This window comes from Gymnoscopelus microlampas (assembly GCF_963454915.1).
Source record: "Gymnoscopelus microlampas genome assembly, chromosome: 16".
NCBI classification, from domain to species: Eukaryota; Metazoa; Chordata; class Actinopteri; order Myctophiformes; family Myctophidae; genus Gymnoscopelus; species Gymnoscopelus microlampas.
Genome location: NC_139953.1, coordinates 27,242,821 through 27,269,866, shown reverse-complemented (window position 1 = coordinate 27,269,866; position 27,046 = coordinate 27,242,821). Strand labels below are relative to the sequence as shown.

General features: G+C 41.3%; 1 protein-coding gene across 1 annotated transcript; it reads right to left on the bottom strand.

The window, feature by feature from the left end:
- Nucleotides 1–600: 600 nt before the first annotated feature.
- Nucleotides 601–26,491, bottom strand: pinx1 (PIN2 (TERF1) interacting telomerase inhibitor 1). The gene is made up of 7 exons (XM_084083205.1): nucleotides 26,448–26,491; nucleotides 24,635–24,744; nucleotides 23,970–24,062; nucleotides 23,043–23,130; nucleotides 22,472–22,561; nucleotides 17,647–17,729; nucleotides 601–2,460 (listed from the first exon to the last, which is right to left on the bottom strand). Exons 1-7 carry the CDS (start codon nucleotides 26,464–26,466, stop codon nucleotides 1,756–1,758), a joined length of 1,188 nt encoding a protein of 395 aa, XP_083939331.1. The 5' UTR covers nucleotides 26,467–26,491; the 3' UTR covers nucleotides 601–1,755.
- Between the last annotated feature and the right edge of the window lie 555 nt (nucleotides 26,492–27,046).

The window sequence follows — 27,046 nt, the reverse complement described above, 5'->3', positions numbered from 1 at the left end:
CACTTACACCGTAACCATCCACAAATGTAAACCTACCAATAAGAAATCATATAAGATAAAATTCCACTATGGGGCCGTTAATCAAATCATATTATGAATCAGTTAGTAAATTGACATTGATGGGAATATGCTATGTATGTTGACAGCAGCAGCAGACGGCTAGTTTCCTTTTTCCTCTTTTGACTCATAACACCCACTCTGTCTCAGAACAAGACCAGCTTGTTAAGGGTCTGGTCTGTTCAGTCAAAAGAACAGGAATTCATAACGTCATTAATCAAATCGGTTCGGAGACAGGAGTCTGCTGCGAATGCCATTTAAGAGGGGTGCATTTCAGTTTGGGCCATACTTCTCTCCATTGATACATGGACTGTCGCAAATAGCTCATGCAAGAGACAGGGAATGATGTTCGTTTAGCCCAAGTTGTTTTTAGTGAGCTTTAGTTGAGTCGTGCACCAAAAATAGCGTGCAACTCGTACAACAAAGGTTAAATCCAGCAATATTCAGCAATAATCCTCAGAATTGCTTGTCAATTACAGCAACTTTACTTATTTTTTAAAAACACAATTTGCATTTCTCACTTAATATATAAGAAAAAGCACATGTACATAATGTTGATTTATTGAAAGAGGACTTTTCTCTGATAGAAAGGCACCGGTATAACTATTCATAAGCCTTCTTTAAAACCATTTACATGTTCTGTTAAACAGTTCAGATTGTTGTCATGCTGAAATGTGACATTAAATAAATCAACACAAACCATTCAAGGTATAATTCATGTGAATCACAACAGGGTTTTGTTCCAAAATGAGAGGTCACACACACCACCCGATTGCTGGCTAGAGAATAAAATAAAAAGGATACTATGATTCAAAGCTCCAGTCCAGAATGTATTGCAATTAATACATTATTTTATCCATCTGTATGGTAGAGACAATATTTATATCATCATATGCTCGTTTAGCGTCTTATTTCATCACAGAAGTAAATAATATATTTGCATTTATGTTATGTGGTCCATCAATGCCCTTTTGACTCTGCAGCATACCAACTATGGAAGTAATCCCAGATTGAGGCTTTAAATAAAAGGAAAACCACAATATAAATACCCAATAAAGCAATTAGTGTGAATGTACATCATTCTGGAATGAAATCATTGTTTACGCCCTGGGTTTACATATTCCATCATGATGTTAGTTTTGTCTGATGCCTGGAATTGTATTAATTTTACTGTATGGTTATGAGAATCCAAGACAAGGACATTTATAAAGGAAAGATGAATTTGATGAATGCCCTAGACTAGAGCAAAGCAGGATCATCAGTAGCCGAGCATTAGTGCAAGAATACACTTGTACTGTGCAGCTCCCAAGATTCACAATATAAAGGCTCTATTGGACCGATTTAAAAATCATCAACTACACCATTGAGTAAGGGTTTATAAACGTATTTTAAGCATAAATGTCTGTCGTCGTTTAAGCTTTGAAAGCATAGAATCACAATTCGCTAACAATGTTTGATTTGAGAAATGTATTCAAATTATTCAGCTACCTCAGCGAGAAATGTATTCAAATTATTCAGCTACCTCAGCGTTCACAATCAGATTTTCAAAAGATTATTTCATCCTCCTGATGTCTTTAGAGTTCATGATGTTGTGGGAAAAGGTAACGTAATCCTGATCGATGAACCACATCACATCATCCTGATGTATTTACAGTTCATGATTTGGGAGAAGGTAAAGAAAACAACTTAAATTATGCCCTAATTGTTCTTTTTCCCTTTCTTGTGCTTTTTGGATCTCTTCTCCTCTACCTGCTCCTGAGCCACAAGAACCTCACTGTCTACCTGTTCTCTTTGCTTCTTCTTTTTCTTTTTGTGTACAACCTCAGATTCCACGTTTAGATTATCAGTCGGGTCATGTCCACCTATCATATCCGAGTCATTATTGCAAGCTTTATGCTTCTTTTTCTTAGCAGGGGGCAGGTCCTCCGTGCCATTCTGCTCCAGACCAGAGGTGGAGCTGCAGTCCTCCTCATCCATGGCCTCTTCTTTTTTCGCCTTTTTGCTTTTCTTCTTCTTTTTCTCTGAATACGCACACTCTTGATCCTCATTTACTTCGATGATAGTGGGAGCAACAGTGGTCTCGGCCATCTCGTCCTTAGCCTCTCTGTTCCGTTTCTTCTTCTTTTTCTTTTTTGGTTCTTCTGTGTCATCGACCGCGTGGATGGCGTCTACTTCTTCGGATGAGCCTGGCGTCTCACTGGTCTCTGCCTCGGGTGGCGAGGATGAGGCTGGATTCTGGGCCTCACCACGAGACCTCTTCAGCTTAGCCATCCTCTGGGCAAAGTACTCCTGCATGCTGAGAGTACTGGTCGTAGTCTTGGTGATGGACTCGACATCAGGTTCAGAAGTGGTGGAAGCCTCATTCTTCTCCTCCTTCTCTTGGGAATCTCTGCTATTGTTCTCCTATAAGACAGAAAAGATACAAATGAGAAGGTAGCGCAAGGGTTTCATGTAGCATTTAGAGGGCCGACACAAAAATAGACCACAGACAATGGTGGAAGACCCCAAAGCTGAAGTGATTGTCAGTCATCATGTGGAGGTTTAAATGGCCCAGATCTGCATGAGTTAAAAGGGCCCAAGAATAGTTTTCATTTAACAATGGGTGTTAAAAGATCTGCTTAAAACACATTTGTTATTTTTAACCACATGAACCCTAGAGTCCCAAGGCGTTGCGATACATTGTGAGCTTGTAGATCTGCCATTTTCGGCTAGAATAGACCACAGGGGGACCATGGTCTTAAGTGTTTAAGCAGATGACAAAAGCATGGGGCCAGCTATGCAGCTTGCATTTACTTCATCACCTTCATCTCACAACATAATACGGTGCTGCAAGTGTGTGCCACACCTTCGGTTACGTGACTGGGAAGCTGCCAGGGCAGAACTACCATTCATTTAGATTCTGTAGATTCTGTCTCTCAACTTTACTCGCTAGGTTCTTGAACCACTTGAATCTCAAATATAGCAGCTCTACAAGCTTAGGTGGTTAATGTTTCCACAAATATAAAAATGTACCTTACACCAACACTCAAAGTTTTGTATTTTAATCATAGGACACAAAATCAACATGGTGCAGGGAGCTGTTGCGGATATTGAATACAACTGGGATGACATCTCTGCTCTCAGCTATTATTGTATACATTTCTGTCTGTTCAATGTCACTGCCCAGCATCAGTAATATACTGGTAAGTGGCAGAACTAACCAAAATGAAAGGTTAATGACTTGGACAAATTCTTATTTTTTTTTATCCATGGAAACACCATTTATTCATACAAACTTTACTAAACACAAAATCAACATGGTGCAGGGAGCTGTTGCAGATATTGAATACAACTGGGATGACATCTCTGCTCTCAGCTATTATTGTATACATTTCTGTCTGTTCAATGTCACTGCCCAGCATCAGTAATATACTGGTAAGTGGCAGAACTAACCAAAATGAAAGGTTAATGACTTGGACAAATTCTTATTTTTTTTTATCCATGGAAACACCATTTATTCATACAAACTTTACTAAAAGTGACCCATTACATTTTAAATGAACACTCCACATTTTCAAAAGAAACCACAAAAGGGCTTTAAGGCACACTGATAACAGTCATTGTTAAGCAAGTGCAGTACATTTTCCCCAAGAAAATCTAGGTAATAGCGACCGAGACCCCCTGATCGCAACATCTTTCTAACCTTCGGGCTATGGCTACCTGTTTCACTGGGCCAAATGTGCAAAAACTGTGTCCAACCACAGGGGTACAGAGTACAGTCTAGAATCTAACTGTACACCATGAACAGTTTGTCATGCCACCCCGGCGACCCATTTGTCTTCATTTTCCTAATGGCCTACTCAATGCATAATGATTTGTCCTGAAGAATACAGAAGCTCCTCCAGAGGATATCACACTAAACAATGCTGCCGCTCTGTGTATTGCCTTCGAGATGGCGACGGGCATGGCATTTTTCAAACCCTACAGATTAGAGATAAACGTGAAAAAAGCATGTTGAGGTCAATCACCTCATAGTTTGGCCTTTATGCGTTTACATCCAGATTACACTGATTTTGACCCCGAATACTGTGTGAGAAAGGCATGCGAAAATGATGAGCTGCTAAAACAATGAGTGTAGATCCAGAGGCGAGTTGTGGGATCTTTTGATGCTGAAATGCATTGGTGGCGCTTCTGAGCATGCAGGTGTGCCTTCGAGCATATGAAATAATTGCATGCATTTTCTATCTGCATTTGGTTGTTAAGGTGGTTACTTGGAGTACAACAGGATTCTCATTTCTCTCAAGCCAGGCCTCTGGAGACTTTAGCAAGAAGCCGACGATTAGTCTCTGTCCATAAAAGACTCAGACACCCCTTAAGAGTCAATACTATTCTATACGGGAAAGGAAGGTAAAGTCATTGTGTTGAAGACTAATACATTGATCAAATCCGTAAAAATGCATAGATTACTCTGAATATTGATCAAGAAGATGGAATAATGTTCTCAGTTTTCATTCAGGATTGAAATTATGCAAGCAACAATACTTAGTATAGAAATACATTAGTATAAAAGTGAAAGTATAAACCTATTTAAGTATATAATTGTTGGGTTCAGAACCTTTAGGGTGAATCCACAAATGAGTGAGGCTGAAAGACACATGGCTGGTTGTTCAAAGGCCCTAGAAAGTTCTCCACTACCACAGAACTTAGCCAAAAATAGGCTTTTACCTCTAACGAGGGGGATATGGACCTTCAGGTGAGATGCCATTAAACAAAACTTTCCAACTTCCCAGAGAAAATCTATACTCCCTGTTATTGCACAATGGCATCCTCTCTGGTCGGGAGACTGGGGATGGAGTTTAGAGCTGACAGCGCCGAACAACATGTAACAGGGATTTGGGATGATGGCTGGGGGCCACTTTCCAACTGCCTGTGAAATTACTCTCGAGAGGGTAGGGGGTGAATGAGCGAGGGTAAGGAGAAGGTAAGGGCAGTGAGAGTGAGAGAAACATCCCCTTCATCAGGGAAGTGGCTGGAACTTGGTGTGTGGTTGGTCTTCTCACTGCCTGGGGACCTCCATTAGGCTCATCTCTGATACGACAGGGGGAAAATTGCTGTGCTGAGCATAGACTGGACAACCAGAGCTATGTACAGTGTACACCAAAAGAGTTGGCTAGCAATATTGACACCCCTGGAGATTCTGTTGATCTGTGTTCAAGGTAAAATATCTCAGAGAAATTACTATTTCTATGTTTTTTTTGATTGATTGAAAATGTTATTAGGCAAAAGAATGTAAAACAACACAGTTACATTTATAATACTTTTGTCTAAAAGGTCCGACCAAAAAAGTCCTTGCGGACTTGTTTCCGTTGGGGCAGTGATGTTGCTAGGTTTTCAATGCAATGGGTCCTGGGATGCAAGGGTGGTCTTTTAGATGGGTCCCAGGGACATTTTATGGGTCCCACAAAAATGCACAGCGTTTAACTCGTGTTTCATCTTATATGGTTATATTCATGTAGAACATGTATCTGAAAGAAAAGTACACAATTCCAAATCCGACAACTAGTACTTGTAGTACTTGTAGTACTTGATTTTTTTTTTTACATTAACCACTTGAATCCTAGTATCCCTTTTCTGAGGAGAACTTTAGCCAAAAATAGCAGATCTACAAGCTCACACTTGTGAGCTTGTAGATCGGCTATTTTTGGAGTTATAGGTGTGTAAAGGGAAAAAAGAGCAGCAAAAGTTTATCTGAAACACAATTTTATACAATATAGAGGGGGTCCCTGCTTCATCTCTCTCTCAACTAGGGAGTCCTTGGCCTGAAAACACTGAAGACCCCTGCTCTACAGGGAATTATTTGATATCTGGCTGCACGGAAAGACACAAGAATCACAGCTGCCATTAATTAGTGCTGTTCAGTGTTGATTGCCTAGTGGTCAAATTGGGGTCAACGAGCCATCGTTAACTTGCTTTGAAGTTGGGCTGTAAGTTGCGCAGCACTTTCACTCTCTCCCTCTAGCAGCAGCTCGCAATGCCCTGAGACAGAGTGAGAATACTTCTCAATACGGCGGTGTTTTACCGAGATTTTTCTTGTTTCCTGCACTATGCCTTGTAATCCGCGGACGGCTTTGAAATCCACGGATGGCCTTCAAATCCGCGGTAATTTCCGCTAAATTGTAGTGCGTCCCATGGACGCAACGAGGGTGCCGTGAATGCGTCCTTTTTCAATATGGTGCGTCAGAGACGCAGGACGCAGGCCTATGAGCATCTCTGTTGGGGTCCTTGAATTGCATTGATAACAAGGTGCTTTGTGTATTTGTTCGTTTGATTTAAATTCATGTAACCAGTTATTTTGTTAACTATTCCAAGTTACTTTTCAACATTTCCCTTTTTCAGTATTATGCACAAATCCCACCAGGCATACAAGCATAAGTGCACAGATGCTTTTCTTCGACTCTGTGTTAATGACTACAGCCATTCTTACTGGCCACCCACGGACGCTCTGCTCGTGCATGATTTCTTTCCTTCCCTGGGCGGTAAAAAAAAAGTGTGTCCGCACGCATTATCATCAGACGTTATCAGACGTTTTGCTGTGGCCAAGTTTGGCGAGAACATTCGCATACAACTTGCACACGCAATAAAGCGGGTGCGCTTTTTTGGTGGGTCGGGGCATCACATATTATATAGTGCCACCTGTTGTTTTTCCATTTCGAATTAATTTGCAAGTGTGTGAAACAAAATAGTTATCCTTGTTACTGACCACTAATCCTACTCTGGCCAGTTGTGTCAATTTCTTTGTCACTTCTTCCTCAATTAAATTAACCACACTTCAGACTCATTTAAAACAGAGCCTCGCTGTATTAACCCATTAAGACCTGGAAAGCCTTTACGTTGTTATACCTTTAAAACCGGGAAAGCATCAGTGTCATTTTAAATGTTGCTATGTATATAGCAACACAATTTCTTTTTTTATATACATAAAAATATGTTTAAAAAAAAAATGGGTTAGGATTTAGAAGGTGTTTTTTAAATCGGCCTCAGGTCTTAATTAGTTCAAATTAAACTACTCATTTGCAAGTAATTTGCAGGCAACCCCTCCTGTTTACCATGTTGTGCATGATGCTGCAAGGCACAATCAATGCATTATGCTTTCAGGTCTTTAACCAGAGGACTCTTGCATGGTGTGGTAACTGGATGATTGCTAAAAGCAAAGATTCTATCGCATCACTTGCAGGCCTCAAAATGACAGCCTACTTCATTTGTACCTAAGGGCATAGTGAACATTTCTTTGAGTTAATCCTGGCATTTCTTCCGGTGAGGAATTCTGTCTGACACAGCATGTTTTCAGATTGTTTGATAGCTAGATTCCCAAATCCCAGCCATAACTGAAACTGATACATCCACAGAGATCATTCCAAGATGCTGAGATCATGTATTACAGAGTACAGTGGTAGTAATAATAGTGATGTTTAAGATCTCTCTCTCTCTCACACACACACGCTATTACTGCATATACGCATACATGCATATAAGCATGTGATGAAATGCATTTGTATGTACAAATTAATTTAACATGGCCCTTCTCAAAGCTTTGGGCAAACTTGTTCAGGCTATTTAAAAGGAACATACTATACTACTATACTGTTACATTAAGAATCACTTAAAAATCAAATACTCCTAAAATGTCAAGGCATGTGTTAATGTTAGCCAAATCTGTGCCCAAACTAGAGGACTGGTCAACATGACTGCATAAAGGAGATAACCACCTCCTGTACAGTTCAAAAAGTGATTATGGCAATGCTCATAGCAAGCCCACAACACTAAAACTGGAGAAGAATGGCTGCAAGGAGGCAGGCCTAGACAAGAGCACCGGGTGGTGGGGGAGTGAAGCAGTGCTGTAGTGGTAAACACACCTATATCCAACCATTCCTGTTCCTCCTCCCACTGCTCCAAGCCCCAGAACCCCAGGAAGAGGATGCGCTCAGCGTGCTGTGTGCAGCTCTGAGATAAGGCTCCTTCGGCAGAGGAGCGGTCTGGCTGGCTATCGGGCCCTTCCTGCTTTGCTCTCTCCCCTGGCGGGGGCTGGGGCTGGGCAGGGAACACAGGGAGGACCCACAGAGAGGGTCTCAGAGAAAAGGAGAGGTGGGAAGACATTCAACAGGCCACCTCCTTCAAGATACTCCAGTTCTATCTCTCTCCTGCTAATGGAGCCAGTGGAGAGCGCCATGTGCAAGGTGCCAAGACATTCAGCCGGGCTCCATCAAGCACACAGAGGAATAGTGGGGAAGGTTCATCACAGTGCCTATGATGTTGCTGCAAACACATTGGGTTCAATTCAGTTCTACAACCTTTTATAAATATTAGGAAATCTCTTTAAAAAGGTGACTACTGTCTTTTTTAAAACAAATAAAAATAAGGCTATGGATATGAGATAAATTAAGGTTCAAGTTCAATAAATATAGAAAGTAACCATTTTGTTGAATGTGATTCGTCTATCTTTGTAAATAAACAAATGATATCTAGGCATTTTTTGTTGCCCTTTTTATCCAAGTTTGAGTGTGTTAGTAAACTGGCTAATTGTAATGCAAAACTGTACTGTACTTGAGGAAGAACCTACAGTACATTTCAATGGTTGAATGGTCAACCGCTATTAAAGATAACAATACCCACACCACCTTGGGAGAAAGACTTGTAGAAAGACTTGTGGAGGCTTAGATACAGATGAATCTACCATTACATTAAATCAAGACACACTGGCACCAGAATTGCAATAGGTGATCTGTTAATCTCTTCAAAACGGAACGTGAGATTAATGCGAAACGGGTATAATTGCGTAAACAAGAGGGCAATGAAAATACTGCAGAGGAATAATTGTTGATAAAACACAAGTTAATCCAATGTCAATTTACATAAAAACTTCATAACTGGCACCACCCATTTACCCATTTGATTGATGTGTTTGAGTCATGTTTTAATGTTGTCTTGGGTGTTCCAAAACAACTCATCCTGGATTACTAAACCCAATGTTGCGGAAAGTGAAGGTGTGTATATGAGGTTCAGACATGTTTGCAAACCTGTTAGTATAATGGTAAAAAATCTCATCTATGACTGAGGGACAAACCTGGGTAAAACTACATAGAATGCTTGAATGTGAAGAGTTCTTCCAAAGAACAGTTCTGTCCTACTAATCATCAGCTTCTGAAAGAAAAAAAGTCACCTCTGGGACCCATATTCATTAGCATTCGACAGAGCTCTGGTTACCCATTTATTTTCTTAAAAAGTGCCGGTTTGCATTACTTGCAATTTTTTCAATAACATCCAGCCAATATTGGTTGGTTCTCTAATTGCATGAATGTGCCTTCATTGTCCTGCCACAATAATAAATTTGGCGATAGTCAAGGTCTATGGATCAGGCCTGGATTACCCAGCTGTCTCTCCCTGATGAGCAGAGAATTCCACCGGCCCCATCCCTCATGAGCCTGATGTGGGCGGACAGGAAAACAGGTGGATACCCCTGCTTATCCTCTGATAAATAAACATACGACTCAGTTCACCATCAATTATTTTCAAAAGAAGATACATCATTGCCTCTGAAGCAGCGACACTGGTAAGACAATTTTTGGTGTTACTTTCTGCAGAAATACCTTTAAGAGTAACATTTAAAGCAATGAACCCAAATGACAATGTGTACACAAAAAATGAGAAATGTCTGAATAGGATTTTCAACAAAATTACTAAATATCCAACAGGGTTCCTGAATTCCTTTTCTAAAGGCACACCATCTTAGCTTATGTTTAGCTTCTAGAAAACTGAGCAAAATAAATAAATAAAATTGGGCGTTGAAAAATTGCACTTTGCTCCCAGACGCAAGAACGTTTATCATAAGTAACAAATGAAGACAAGATTATGCATGCAGCATCACTGCCCTGTGCTTGTTTAACATTGCAAGTGTTTGCCGACAATGCCCCCCAAGAGCATAAAGGTACCCCCCCCCCCCTCATCTCCTCACCAAAGAAAGAAGATGCAGCGATTATTTTCCCCAGCCGTGATTTATTAAGTTTAAGAGTCAGTGATTAAACGGGAGGCTGTGGCCGTAAACAGCCAAGGGGGCTGGAAATCTTTGGGCAGTTAACTGCACCAGGCAGTAATTACCCTGGCCCCATGCATTCTAGCTTAGTCCTGTAACTAAGAGACAGACGCTCCCTTTTCCTTTTTTTCAGCACTAATCTGTAAGTGTCAGCGAGCTGGCAAGGCCTGGAGGGAGCCGTCCACAAGAGCTGCCAGGGAGGTAGATAGTAGGTGTGTGTGTGCGCACGTCTCCGCAGGTGGGGGGTGGTGGTGGTGGTTGTGTCACTTGGCGGGTCCCTTTATTTTCGGCGGCAGCGACAATGGTGCCCTGTCAACGGACACGCTCTTTGAGAGGCGCAGCTTTTGTTTGAGGCAATTAGATGTTATCCGAGAGTGAATTAGAGTTCCTCGGTTTCACAACAAACAAGGTGCCCAGCACGAGTGCATGTAGCCCATTCCAGACGCGCCAGCCGCTTTGCCACAATGCACGTTTTCCATGGTGACTTCTCTCAACAGATGCATAAGCCGGCGGCCAATTTTGCTGAAAATAAAGCCACTACTATGGTGCAATGTTTTTGTCAATTATATAACGTCATAGAAAAAAATAAGTGAATTCGACCCTTGAGGAAAGTAAGGTTAAAATATGGTCATTTACAGTACAAACTTTAGCAAATGTACTGGAAAACTAAAAAAACAAACATTCCAGCTAGTTTCTTGACCGACCAGCAGATATTCAACACCATCTTACTTGCTGTGTATAGGCCTTAGTAGCTGGTACTGACTGACTCGTGAGACCTGTAACATCGTGTTTAGCATATTTTCGTAAAGAAAAGACACTTTGCTTCTGCGCTGTCAGCAAAGTTTCACTGCGTGACTCCGCCCACTGACTCCCTGGCGCCCTGCTGCCGCATCTGCCGAACACGCAAGCCCCCAATGTGCATCGCCCCTGCCCCATATTCCTTAAGATGGCGGCGTCGGGGGAGCCTCCGCTGACGTGCGATCCTTCATGTGGACGAGGCGTGGGCAGGAAGAACCCTGCAACAGGTGCCACCCGATGAGGCTCAGTCGTGGAGCCTTTGTGCCCGAAGAGGAGTGGGAGTGAGAAAGGCTGCAGGGGTCACGCCGACCCGGGGAGCAGAGTGCACCGTGCCCGTTGCCTGTCTGGGACTTTCACATGTCAAAAAAACAGCAAATCACAAATCGCAATTTATCACCGCTACACTTTTGAGCACGGCACTGGTATTAAATTAGCTGCTACTGATGTGCCTGAAATGTTTTATTTAGGAAAATAGATATTTCTTGGAGCATACTGCCTTTCAGAGTGAACTGCCTTGATTTATTCCCTCAGGAAATCAACAAGGAATTCCACTAATTCACTGATGGCTTTTTGCCAAACAAACCGATATTTATTTACAAATTTGTCCATTAAGCATTAGATAAAATAGTCCAAGTCCATCTATTAATTCGGTGGGTCTCAAACATTTTCATGTCAATGACCCCCAAAATTTATATGCATTTGGCCGTGGACCCCCATGTGAAAATATGTCGTGCTAGGGACCCCCATAAAAGAGTGGTGTTAAAACCTTTTTCAAAAGCATATTTATCTACAAGGTCACAATGCGTCGCATGGCGATGCGTTGTGAGCTTGTAGATCACTATTTTCAATTAGCCCAAGTCAAAAATAGGACATGAGTATTAAACACATTTTGAGCTTTATAAACACATTTTGCTGGGGACCCCCTGGAACCCCCTCAAGGACCTCTGGGGGACCACGGACCCTACTTTGAGAACCACTGTATTAATGAATGTATTAAGTTATGCAATCAGACTTAAGTGCTTTGCTAATATCACAGACATTTGATGGTATAGTCAAAAGCTAAATAAATTATGGATCATTTTATATAAATCCATCACGTTAACAATTCAGTTCATTGATCACACAAAAGAAAGTTCAACAATGTTTTATGTTTTTTGCGTGATCAGTGAGATGATAGAAGAATTTCTAATGGAAAAGTAATGAACACTTCAGGCATGTTAGACCATGTTAAAAACTACAATTGTGAGAGATCAACCATTTCCCCCTACACAGCCCAAAAAAAAGAGCAAGAAATATAGCGGGCAAAAATATATAACCGTGGGCTTCGGTGTTTCCACCTTTCACATGAGCTGGCGGCTTTAAAAAATGAGTAACTTTTGTTGATGTATGAATCGGCTGGGAGTCTATTTATCAGTGGGCCCTCTGCGGTCGCCCGCTCGGGTCCCTCAAGTCACAAGCCGCGTCGCTCCCCTTTGACTGATTAATTAGCCAATCAGAGGACATTTTTCACTGGGCGGCAGGATGGTTTATTTCAGCTAATGCCGGGCTTTCTAGCCAAGGCCCGTTGGAGCCTCGTCGGCTCTTTCGGCCTGCCTGAGTGGCCGGGCAGAGGGGCCAGGGAGATAAATCAAGCCGGGCTGGCCCTCCCTGTGGCTCCCCTAACTAAACCCCTTGAGGAGGGCACAGAGAACTGGGGGTGGTGATGGTGGAAGGAGGGGGGGACACAGGACGGCCAGGGGCACTGCTCGCCCGCCGATAAGCACAGGGAGCACAGGGCTGCCAAAGTGCCTTCATTTAAAAGTGGCCGGGGCTTTTTGATATCTCAGCAGAGGGAGCCTGTCATTTGTCTTGCCATGAGTAATTGTGTTCAGGGGCACAGGAGGAGGCTGGAGATGGAGGGAGCTTGCGGGCGTGGGATGGGTGATGGATAACAGGGACGACTGCAGATGGACAGGTGCTCTACCACAGCTCCATAACACTTACTGGTCAAGGAGGGTAAATAATGGTCTCGAGTATAGATTTTCAGGCGGCTACAGGGGATGATGGGGTTACGGTAATTATTGGTGGTCACGCCGTTAGCTTTTATATTTTCTACATTTAAATTACAGGCATTTTTATGTCAGATATAGCTAGCAAATACTGTATATTTATTATACAACAATCCACTATCAGATTTGATCCCTGGATAACTTTGATAATCACTATTAGACTGTAAACACGGTAGAGGTTGAAACTGTGAGGCTGTTGCAGGCAAGGGGAGAAAATAAATGCTGGATGTTCCACTCAACGCAGACAACACTGTCTTTGGTGTGCAACGTACGAGTGGTGTGTGTGTGTGTGTGTGTGTGTGTGTGTGTGTGTGTGTGTGTGTGTGTGTGTGTGTGTGTGTGTGTGTCTGCCTGTGCTCCAGGGAGCGTTGTTGTAAGCAGCGATAAGGGGCTAGCAGGAAGCACATCTCTATGGAGGAAGGAAAACCCCAGCAGAGGGGGGCTCTTGGAAGTGGAGGCAGGGGAGACAGCAGTAGGCGGTGGGTGGGACGGTGGGACAGGGGGAGGAAAGAGTACAGTTTTAGAGAAGCTGATCCAGATTACCTTGACTGTCAGGGTGCAGATATGCAACAGGCCACAGTATGTGCACGCCCCTACCTCACTCTTCCCGGTATCTGTACACGTGTGGACAAATTGGTGCCAATAGGCCAACCCTCCCACAGTAGATATAGACACTAACCTACCCTACGAGCACAACCCACATCAATGTGGAGACGGGCCATTGGCCAGGTATGCACGGATCTTCCTGACTAACCACTGTCAACCTGGTGTCACTATTTTGGGCATGTCAAAAGTTTAAATTCAGTTAATCCGAAGATTTACTGCTCCATTCACTCCCTGGTTAACTTATTACTTAAAATGCTGCATCTCGGCTCCTGTGTACTTTTTTTTTTTACTATGTATTTTTGGTCCAGACATGCTATTTTCAAAGGCGGACAATAAATGTCAACGAGGTCGCGATGAGCTCGTTGACATTTGTGAAACCACACAGTGAATCTCTCAGTCATTAGCAACCATCAGGGGATCGATCATACTGGAGATAAATATTCTGTGACTACTTGAAAAGGTTATAAAACACAAAAACCACTGGCAGTGGGTGAGTTTATTAATGTATATACTGGCAGTTAAAGAGTTAAGACCTGAAGCCGATTCTACAAATGTCTTCTAAATCCCAACAGTATTCTGAAAAACTTATGTTTCTTTATCAGTGGTGCTTTTTCATGTCAAGGACCCCCAAAATGATATGTATCTGGCCGCCAACCCTCCATCTCAAAATATTTTGTTCCAGGGACCCCCAAAAGCAAAGATTTGAGTTAAAAATGTTTAAAAGAATATATATATATATATTCAAAGATTTGCACCCATTTTCACAATTTAAAAAAAATAGCAGATCTACAAGCTCGTATGGCGGCACTCGGTGCCGCACTATGGGCTTGTATATCTGCTATTTTTGAATAGCCAAAGTGTAAAATAATGCTTTTTATCTCAAATAAAAAAAATTACACTGATGCGTTCCAGGTCTTAATGGGTTAAAACAAGTGTGTACGTGTAATTACATATACGCACGCCATTATGCTTTCTATTTACTAAAGAGATATTCACAGGACACGGAAAGACTAGAGCATGGCTGGTCAATGAGCCACTCTACCCAGCAGAGGCCAACATGGCCTCGGATGTTCCTAGACCTTACCACAAGGCCCCGCGGGATGCCACTGTAATTGTGTTGAGTGTTTTCGATATGGTCAATGGTGTCCCTCCTGGCTGAGAAATAACAACCCATAACAAAACGATTAGAGAAAGAAGAAAAGAGAAAAAAATTATATGGCATGTATTGCTTGCATTTCCAATGTTAATCAACTGGGGAGCAGCAGCCATTGTGATGCAATTGCTGAGTCTCACAGGAGAAAAACAGGGCTTTTTAGGGCAATTTATGGATTTTAAGATGCCAATTTCTTCAAACAAAAGGCATGAGATAAAAAATGCAAGCCTGTGCAAGGGGTTTACACTTTGCAGTGTATCCACATCAAAAGGCAACATCTATGATTGCTATTCAGCTCCATAAGGATGACCAGAGATTAACATGGTAAAATGATTTGTTAACAAGAGGTAAAGCATTGATATTTATACTGAAAGAGAAGGGTGTTCCAATATACGTCTGATTCCTCAATTCTTTCATATGGACTACATATTTTTATCCCCTACAACACTATTTGAAGTTTCACACGGTTAATTGAATACCTGTATCAGTGCATCATATAATGGTGACATCTATAATTACCATCTACACACCATAATGTTGGGCTTTATGTTACAGCTTTTAGCTGCTCTCTGTATTCTCCCACAACAAACATAGGTACTAGGCAACCTTTCTACAGAGCCAATACTAGTAGCTAGCACATACAAATCTCTGAGTGGCGTTGCTACATACTTCAGATACATTTCACTATCACTAACACATCAAATCAAGTGTTTGAAATAATTACCAAAGCTAGTACATTTACATTTGACATCCAAGTTATTATATGAGAACCTGCGTAATCTAAACAAAACTTTCTTTGATATGAGTAACCTTGGAGATTGCCTTGGACTGATTCTTGATCTATGGAGCATATGAAAACAGATATGTATAATATACTGTAGATACGTATTACACTAGTATTTACTTTAAAATTACTAGTGTTATTATTACTTTCTATTTAAGTATTGTGAACTAAGATAATTTGAAATGGGGTAATTAAATATAATGCAAGAGGCTCATGGCAAGGCAATTCACTAATTGGCTCAAATGTCTGAAATTAACTATTGCTTGAGTGTAAGGACCTCTATAGGCCAAAAACTGATTTTATTAGAAAGTCTCAAGTAACCAACCACCAAAGCTAAGAGGACATTTTAACTCTTTAAGACTGGGAACGCATCTGTGTGTCATTTTTAGATTTCGTTGGGCTATTCAAAAATAGCAAATTTCCAAGCTCATATACAAGGCACGAGTGCCGCGCTATGAGCTTGTAGATCTGCTATTTTTGAAAAATCATGAAAAGTTGTGCAAATATTAGATTTTTTTTGGCGGACATTTGTAACTCAAATCTTTGCTTCTGGGGGTTCCTGGAACTAAATATTTGACAAATGTTCGCTTTAAAAAATATAATCCAAGATTTTGCCGCGAATTTAAGATTTTAAAAAATAGCAGACTATGAGCTTGTGATCTGCTATTTTTGAATAGCCCAAAGAAATCTAAAAATGACACATAGATGCGTTCCCGGTCTTAATGGGTTAAATTATCGACTTCTTCTGGGGTGTCATCACTTTTCTGCAAACCTCACCCAAATTCTGAGTTGCCTGTAACGGTGCCCACTGGCACATTTAACTACTTGATGTGACTGCATCAAGTGGAGAAGGCTGAAGTGTAGAGGAGAGGAGTAGAAGGCAAGAGTGTAAATCCTTTAACTGGATTTAGGTGCTTCCGCCACAAACAGTGGCCTGCTGGCGCTGTTCAAGCTGCATGCTATGACATGGCTAATCCTGGGCTCGAGGGCAATGCCCTGTAGAGGCCAATGGATCACATGCTACTGGAACCACTGACGATGGCCTCAGAAGCAGCAGTCACCCTTGATTACAGAGACAGCGGCACACAAGCCAGAGCCACTCTGACCGGAGGTGTGCCACCACCCGCCCCCTACAGTGCTCAGCTGACATTGACTGCTTTGAGAAAAGTCAGGGACTGGCGCCTTCTAGTTAAGGCTAGTTCAGTGGATCCAAGTGTACCTGCTGCCTCTTTTTGCTGAATGAAAAACATGAAAGCATATTTTTCCACATGGATGAAAATTCAACATAACATCAAACAAGAATGTGAACAACTCCTTCAAGTTCAAGTTAACTATGCCATAGTTGGCATGATCAGATTATTTGGATCTGAAGAATTTATGAGATAATCATGCTTGAGTGTTAGTACACTCATTCTTAAATGCTTAGGTCAAGAATACTTGGAAGAATACTTGGAAGATTAAACGACCCAACCACCATACATAGCGCTAGCCTGGGACCAGACGAATCTGCGAGTGCAAAAAAAAATTGCACTCTGCGATTTGGGTCTGGCACCGCACCATAGAGAATCCATTTCCTGCTCCAGAAGACGTGGGTGACCAATCAGGGCCCAGGATTCAAATATGGGAGACTGTAATTGGTAGTTGGCGATGGTTGTAGGTCTAACCAATTGCGTCGAGGGCCATTGTTTTGATCCCGCCCATTGGGAAAAAAAACGTCCTCATGGAAGCACCAGACTCATATCCACGCAGTGATATAGTCTGGCTACGCGAGGCTAACATGGCGCAGTCATTGTAACAAACATTACCCATTAACTCACACCAGCAACACCACAGATTTGTTGCTGCTCCACAAAGGCAACACATTTAAAAATGAAAAAAGATGACATGATTTATCAGTTATGTCGATGCAAATTGTTTTTGTCAAGTACCTAACAACAAGGTATATATTCTTGGGAAAAGAATATATATACTTTTTACTATAGAAAATGTTGGGGGCAGCTTACCATTTCAAAGTAACACTGATTTGAATGTATTGTTTATATTTTACCAGAGGCACCTTTCTCTCACATTATTTACATTTCCTGTGTTTGAAATTATCTATTGCCCTGTCTTTAAACAGCCAAGAGGATCTTACCTTCTGTTGGTCTGTAGTAGACTTTGACCTCTTTCCAAAGATACAGTTCAAGTCAGTTTCACTTCGGCTGGAAAGGTCCTTTCCTAAAAGTTCAATGCAAACGTTTTTAAGACAAATATGCTTATAGTACTGATGCAAAACAAATCAACAGGCCAAACCTTCATATTGGTACATACAAACACTGGGTGCTTAATCATAACACAAAACAGAAAGCTGCGTCTAACTTGAGTTGACAGAACCAAAAATAACTATATTTAAGAGAATGCTTTAAAAACACGCTGAAGCTAAAATGGTGAGTCTGAACCTAAAATGGTGAACAAAAGCCTACAGGATTATCAGAACATCACGTTCAAAATCAACATGCAAAAAAACCTGGATAACACCTGACTGGTTTCAACGTCAGCCAAACAAGTTGCAGGAGATGGAATGAAAAAAATGTTGGAACAAAGAAAGGGCACGTTTGTGTGGTTTACTTCTGGGATAAAACGGCAAAGAAAAATAAACCCACAACGGGGTCTGGCGTGCCACGCCTCCGGACTCCGCGTATTCAAACTAGGCCTCAAAGACTCCTGGAGCCCACAGTGGGCCGTCTCAGGCCCGAGCCCTGTGCGTACAGCTGCATCCTCTTCCTCCAGCAGGGCCCTGATAACATTTGGTTATTTATTGCTTTAAAACCCTTTTCTCCCCTCCTCTCTTTCAAAGCCACTGCAAATGTAAGTCTACGGGGCTAAACTGTGGCGTTATGTTTAAGACTAAAATAAACAAGGGGGTTGTGTGGTGTATTTCGCCTATTGATCTCAGGTCGAAGGTAAAATTAAGCCCAACTTGACCTTTCTGCTGTTTGACTGAGGAAGTACCTGTCAAAATTCTCAAGCCGAGGCTTTCAGGTGAAAGTGCAAACAACAACGTTGAGATAAAAAGGGGCATAGGCTTTTTTTTCTTTTTTTAATGGTTCCAAGGTGGCTGAATGCCATCAGGCAGGATGGGGGGTACGCACTGCTAATGTGCAGTGGGAAGTGTTATGGAATACCTGATGGTTTCCAAGGTCACTGTTGAGATGACAACAAGTGACACTGCAGACAACTAGTCGAACAAGATGAACAAATTACAGTGGCTCCAACGGACATATCCACTAATCTGACAACTGACATTTATGGACTACTTGAAAAGCAGAGTGGAAAACCGTTTTCGAATTTATTTTAAACACTTTCAACCTGGCCCTCCGTATTTTGGCCATGGAAATATTCTCAAAAATAGCACACAAAAAATATCAACTATTTTCACCATGCAACGCCATTGTAAAACAAAGTATAAAATAGGGCTTAAGTGGTTAAGACGGAACGGAATGTTTTTCTGTTAGCAGCTGTGACCTATGGCACTGTACTTTGCCCAAAACCTTGATAACCGGTCTGCTTTGCCTTAATGCAGATGAACCATCTGGCTGAAATGCAGAAATGAGGTTTGAGAAAAGTAAAGGGCCATGGTGAAGCCAGATATACAGGCCAATGGATGGAGAGCAGTACTAGTTAACTTTCGCACAGACCACACTTGCTGCTATGACAAGTGATAGATGGGGGGACAATTAAAACTGGGTTACTGGTTTACGCTGTGGGCACAGGCCTGAACATTGGAGATGCTGGTGCCTTTCCCCACAAACGAAAGCCATCAATCCTCAGTGTTGGCGGTGGAGGAGCTAGCATGAACAGGAACAGGATATCAATAAAAAGCAGAGGGGGAGAGTGAACGGGCGTGCTTTTCAGCAGAGGCCCGGAGCTTTACATTTGCTGTGAATATTGTTTGGCCACTACATTTCACAACTACAGGACTGTTTTTAATTCTAGTATCTCTAAATAAATATATATAGGAGTATAAAGTAGATACACACAAATTGAGCCCATGCTGCAGTCAGATTTCTTAACCACTTTTATCCTGGGTGTCCTTAGTTTGGGCATGTCATTACAGGCAAATATTTTCAAAACATTTCAAAATATTTAAAAAATAGCAGATCTACAAGCTCACAATATCCAAGTCCTTTTAACATCTTGTAAATCTTGCAATTCCCTACGCCTACACACCATCTGAGTACACACAGTGTAGTTCCATAAGTAGAACTTGACATTCAAACAGCTTAGTGATGCTAAATCCATTAAACAGCCTTAACCTGGCAACAGACACACAGAAGAGCAGAGGTTGGATGCATGCAAAGAGGCGTGGCAGGGCTTGGGTTGCCAGGTAACCTCTTAGGTTGCCAGAGGCAATTCAGACCACAAGCTGGACCGAGGGTGTGTAAGGTCAATGGGAGGTGACATTTAAGTCTTTATGGTCTTCCAGCAACTAAGCCTTCCACTGTGAACCGAGCATTGAACTCTCAAGTTTCAAATAAGAGTTCTTTGCCGTTTGCGGAAAAACAAGAAAGCCCTGCGTCCCTGTAGTTGCTTGACTACAACTGAGGGGCAACAGCAGTGTCTACTGCTGCCTTGTGTTATGGCTTAACCGATCAACCAAAAACTGGTGGTGGTGGGGCTATATAAGTCTAATAACTGTATGCATTTCCAAACTTAGGTTGGGAACGTTTGGGGGTTACTATTAGGGGTGCAACAGTTAATCAAACTAACCAATTTAATCGATTATAAAAAGTAATCAATAATTAAATGAATTAATCGACGAATAATATATCCATATTTTGGTCATGTTATTATAGGCTAAACATAAAAAAAAGTCAAATAATTTCATTAATAGTGAAAATAACCGACCTTAAAGTACACAAAGTGTCACGATGTGCATGTGACGTGTTGTGAGCTTAATAATCGCTAATATTCGCTTAGTAATTGTTAAGCACGTAATGGATAGTTGCAGCCCTAGTTACCATTATTTAATGTCTAGTAGAGGCTGATGAAAAAAGGCCTTTAGGCTTTTAAAACGACTCCAGGTCTTATGGGGTCAATGAGGTTGTTTTGGAGATAGCGGTGGAGGGAGGAGGCCTGGAAGGGGAAGAACAAGGATGTTCCTCCTCCATGTCTTAAGAGACTCTTGTAAAAGGTGCATCCAGACGTTTTCCCTCTCTCCCTCCTGCTATCTCTCCAAGGCAAGGCCTTCTTCTGGTGACAGCTAAATTAAGATCCCAAAAAAAAACAGGGCGAAGGGGTCTGGGGGAGAGATTGAGACCCAGTCTTATCTGGCAGGGTCATCTAATGGGTCATGCAGGAGCTGGGAGGTGTTGTTTTTTGGGGAGGCCAGTAAATGGACATGCCAGATGCCCCAAACAGGAAACAGGAAGTTGCTCTTGAATGACGTAAGACGAAGCTCTTCCAGGTGAGGTAAAAGTTAAGATATTTTAATTCCAAAGGCAAACTGACCTAATAACAAGTTGAACCCAAGTGACCAAAGAGACCCAAGGGACATTTAAAGGGATAGTTCACCCAAACAATTACATTTTTTTCCATCGATTAGTCACCCCATGGAGACTTGAATTCATGGATATTTATTTGTTTTTGTCACATTCCTAAGCCGATAATTTGATGCCCAGCGGACCAGTAGGCAGCGGTTCCGGTAGGAGACACAAAGAGACTCTTTTTGTCTCTCCTACCGGAACCACTGCTGGTCGATCAAATTATTGGCTTTGGAATGCGACAAAAACAAAACTATAACCATGAATTCAAGTCTCCATCTACTAGTCTACTTGCTTGCTACAATCACTGCACTGTGTTTCCATTAATACATGTGCAAAATGAACGGCAAAATAACTACAATGACTGTGCCAAACCATCTTCTAATCTCACTCAGGCACAACAACTCCGAAATTATGGACTACATGTCATACATTTTGGTCTCCAGTGACCCTGAACACTGGTTCCTCCTTGGGCCTATCACTGTACTGGCCCTGACGTGCAAGACCTCGGCTTCCTGACGTGTAAAGGAGTAATGAAAGTACAGAAGATGAGTTATTAATAACCTGCTCTCCACCATCACTGACCGGACCAACTGACCCAGCACAGGCTGATGAAGTGCTGCTGTGATCCGTATCTGTGGTCCTGGGCCAAGGGCGCGAGGCTGAAGGAGGTTCCGTGAGTGTGCATGTGTGGGGTATGTACGCAGTCAAATCCTCAGTGGGAATTTAACTCTGAGAGCGTACAAGTGTACACTTGCACGCTCTCAAGACGTCAAGAGTTAAAAATCTATAAAATTAACACGGAGGATTTTATTGTACGGGGGGGGGGGGGGATTTGAGAGCCGGGGCACCCATTCATCACTGAGAAATTAAAACGCAGGTCTTAGAATCGGAGAGCGGTTCTCCTTGATGAGTTCATTTATGATCTAAGAGTTAAACCGATTTCAATACAGCACTCCTACTTTGTGACAGTAGATCAAAGAGACTCTCGCTGTACAGGGTTTAATTCTATATAGAATGGAAAATGAACATTTGCAGATAAATGTCAAAATGATGACTGACGAGATTGAGAGAGCTGATGTCTTTGATTGGACAAACTATCTGGCACAGATACCAGTGGCATCATCCCCAAAACAAGATAAAACATGCTCTACTCTGAAGAGGGTTTTTTTTGTTTTCATAAAAAGGATGCTTCTAGACAAAATGTTAAATACAAATACTGTACCAGAAGTTGCAAAAAAAAAAAAGATAACGACGAGCCTTTAGCATTTATTTTTTTAAGCAACATTCACAACCGTCATAAACTACAAATCAGAGATTGCAATCAAGTGGGTGCTCTCCATTGTAATTTGTCCAGCAGCATCCCCAGGCACAGAACCCCGTCTTCTACCTTGTGAATGCCAGTTACTTATGATAATCGATAGAATATAAACCTACCTTTAGTGAACTTCATGTAGTGAACCCTCTTTTTGGACGTTTTGGACTTTTCCTCCAAACTAAAACCTTGCGGCTCTTCTGGCACGGATTCTTCATGCAATTCAAATGGAAAATAATATGAATTACACAACTGAAACGTTAACACAATTAAGACACAGAATGGTGCCGAAAATAGCAGCAGACCTACAAGCTCACAATGTAATGTGAGCTTGTAGATCTTCTCTTTTTGACACACAAATAAATATACATCAGGCTTTATATGATCATTCCTATGTTAAACAGAGGGGCTCTCCTTCCTTTCCTAAATAATCAAACTAGAAGGCGATGCTGTTCATTTGTGACTGTGACCTAGCCTGTTCACACTGAAGTATTGTACTGTAGCACCCTCTACTGGTCAAAAGATTAATACATCACCAGCAGCGACTACACCACGTTGTCCAAAATGATATTGTAAATCCTATTAAATTGTTCTAAACAACTGAATTAATGACTGAATGAATGACCATCCTTCAATATAAGTATTCACTAATGAACCATTAAAAAAACACCATACAATATGGAACACACATACCACTGGTATCATTTTGATTTTGACCATGGCAGTTGTTCAGGTCAGCCAGAAGCTGGTTGAATTCATCTTGGTGGGCAATCCAGTTGTCCTGTAAATAGAAGAGATTTGAATTGAACACAGTACCAAAAACACCATTTTACAAACCAACTTCAAAGGTCAATAATCACTGAAATAAGTAGTCACTCTTCTTTTAAAGCAAAGCAACTTCACATGAAAAAGAGAACACGTCTTTAAACCTCTATCTGCATCCACTTTCTTGCAGCAGCAGCGGCCAAAGAAAAGTCGTGCAGCGTTTATCCAAACATACAAAATAACATAGCATATGGTTGGCTACTGCCAACAAGCAGCAGACTATTGCTCTTTTATGGCGTCTTGTTTTTGTTGTTCAAAGGCTGGGCTTCCTCAAACTGTTAGGACTGGTTTTATTTGGTAGCTTTTTGATGCAAACGCACAAGAAGAAATGACTTAGTAAGTATTAACCCATTAAGACCTGGAACTGTGTCATTTTTAGATTTGATCTAAAAAGCATTATTTTACACTTTGGGCTATTCAAAAATAGCAGATATACAAGCTCATAGCACGGCACCGAGTGCCGCGCTACGAGCTTGTAGATCTGCTATTTTTGAAAAATCGTGAAAATGTGTGCAAATCTTTGAATATATATATTTTTAAAGCGAACATTTGTAACTCAAATCTTTGCTTCCGGGGGTCCCTGGAACAAAATATTTTGAGATGGGGGTCGGCGGCCAAATACATATAATTTTGGTGGGTCCTTGACATGAAAAAGATTGAGCACCACTGATATAGAAACATATGTTTTTCAGAATACTGTTGAGATTTAGGAGACATGTAGAATCGGCTTCAGGTCTCAATGGGTTAAAATGTCCAAACTTGTGATCAGGGTGTATGCAACTTCTTTGTACTCACCTCATGGTTAACATTTGTTCCAAGACCCAGGCTGTTATTCTTCACTTTAACTTTGATGTTATCTGTGGAGCCTTGCTCATTTCTCCCCAGGCCCTTCACAGGACAAAAGAAAAAGAGAAGATGTGATTCCAGATATTCCCACCTGTGAGCTTTATCAATGTGACTTACATTAGATTAACCGCCATAAATACAGTCACATGCTTACACACAATGCTTACATCATTGGTTCTCAAAGTGGGGTCCGGGGACCCCCAGGGGTCCCTGAGGGAGTTCCAGGGGGTCCCCAGCTAAATGATGGATATTTAGGAACCAAATGGACCCTCATGGGTCTGTAACTCTGAGAGTGTACAAATGGAACCAAATGGACCCTAACGGGTCCATTTGGTTCCATTTGTACACTATCAGAGTTAAATTGACATAAATTTTACAATATAAATTGCGGTCCAAGTGATAGAAATGCCATTAAATGGGGGTCTGTAGCCCTAATGCATGTCAAACTGGGGGTCCTTGAAATTAAAATGGTTGAGAATCACTGCTAGAGCCGTAAAAAATCTTCTCTTATCGGGGTCCCTGGCATATCTTTTGAAATGGGGGTCCGCAGGCTAATAAGTGTCAATTTGGGGGTCCTTGACATGAAAAAGTTTGAGAACCACTGGCTTACATACCTTGCCTTTAGACCATCCCATTCGCTCCAGCATCTTCTGGCCAAATTTGGATTCATCGTTACTCCAGGCACTGTTCCTAGGGTCTACAGACCACTTCTTTCTCCTCCGTGCTAAAGACAGAATGAATGGAGTTAGATTATTAGAGTTGGGATTCGGAACCAGAAGAACAGCAGGAACCGTATCCAACATTGAGGAACCGGAATTGGTTCCATCACATTTTGGTACCGTTTCCGGAACCGGGTTTATCACACTGTCAGAGCTGGTTATGTGGACTTCACGCCTGCTATACAATTACAATACCAGTGGTTCTAAAAAAAAAATTTATTTCAAGGATCACCATAAGTCTGAGTGTAAAAATGGGACCAAATGGACCAGTATGGGTCCATTTGGTTCCATTTGTACACTCTCAGAGTTACAGACCTGTTAGGGACCACTTGGAACCGTCATAGCGAACCGTTAAGGAATCTGACCGCTAAGAGGGAATCGTTAAAATCCTAAAGGATCCCAACCCTAATCATTATAGTATTTCCCTTAAAGGTAGGGTGATAGTTTTGGGTAAAAACAAATAAAATGCTTAATTGTTAAAGCACTAAATTGTGATGGTATTGAGAGTCTCCCTGTCTTTCCAGTTCTTTAATAAAAAGTAAATACGTTTTGAAGTGGGTTGCCAATTTCAGCCAAACAGGAGAGCATACCCATTTAAACAGCTTCAATTTGTTCCAGTTCCAATTTCTTCTGTTTTCATTTATTTGTGTCGTCAGTTCCATTTTTTTAATCTGTATTAGCAATACAGTTTGGAAGCAATAATAACGCAACGTCCTGCTGCATTATGTGACATTTAGAAACAGGTGCTACGCAGGACAGTTGAGTGATTTCCAACAAGTGCTTCCAAACGCCAACACTTTTATGAATCACCTGTACAGAATGTATTGACAGAAAGTAGCTCATAACATGTCTACAGTGGATTTTTATGAAACAAAAACATGACAGAGACAAAGAGGATAGTTCAAGCTTCCCGTACAGCAGCAATGTTGGTGAATTAACGTCCTTTAATACAATCAGATAGGACTTTTCTGTTTGGATGTATGGGCTGTCAAGGGCATTATAGTAAGAGTTGCTTGCAACTACCTTTAAACGCAGATTCGTCTCTAAATGCAGACAGTTTGGTTGATTGATTGAATACTTTAAAAGTTTGCAATTTGTACAGAGGTACGGTTTACAAGGATTGTTAAAAGGATAACACAAAAAGCACAATGGGGCTTGTTTCCATTGTGTATTCAATTCATGAAGAGCTACCTGTTGCCAAAAGTCGTCTGCTGCAAGTACTTTTATGTTAGTTTCAGCCCTACTGTATATACATTTCAGACATTTGAAAATAGCCGATCTACAAGCTCCATTGTAAGATTTTCATACATTTGAAAAGTTGGGAAATGGGACATCCTGCATAATGAGTTCTTTTACTTTTGGTACTTGAAGTACATTTTGATACCAATACTTTTGTACTTTTTATATTCCGGAGTATTTCTACATTGCAGTCTATTGATACTTTTACCTAAGTAAAAAAAAACACGTAGTAGTTTTTCCACCACTGTCTACGTCAGACATATGCTGCACATGTGTTTAGAGAAGCTTGGGAGCTAATGCTAATGTTAGCTAAGCAAGCAAATGAGACGTTGTTGAGAACTGTATTGGTTGATATTACACTACTTGCTAGTAAATAATAGAAAACGCAAAAGATTAAGGCTTACGCCGCGTATTTATTTGACAAGCAAACAATATCAAACTAATAGAATATTGACAGAAAACGACTCACGTTCTGCGAGCATTGACATCCTGCTGGGGTCCTCTCAAACACCGGTCCGGGCGGAAGTAACGTACGTACGTAGGTCTTCCAGCAATGCCTGTAAAGGTTGTCAAACCCCGTTCATGATTTATTTTTCCTAAAAAAAAATATGTATGTGGTTGTGTTTACAAATTACAAATTATTTATAAGATGGCGATGGCGGTCGGTTCGTTAATTTTACTCCGGTACACACAGGTACACGCATGGCCACTTTTGCACTTTCTCCTTTTTTGACCCGTACATCTACATAAACGTTAACATTTCTAATATAAAGTGCTTACCCCATGGCCACGGATGTTCACATTTTGTACGGGTCCTTGTGTACCTGTATATTGTTCAATAAAAGCATTTTAGCATCCGATATGTGGCCATTTTCTTATAGAGTTGTAATGTATCAGAGTGCAATACGTCTCCCGACTGATAGGGTAACGTAGTTGAAATCATATGGGAGAAATGGCCACTGGTCGGATTAAAATGCTTTTTATTGAAAATACGGAACACACTGGTACTTTTGATGGCCCGTACATAATTCTAACATCCATGGTCATGGCATAAGCACTTTATATTTG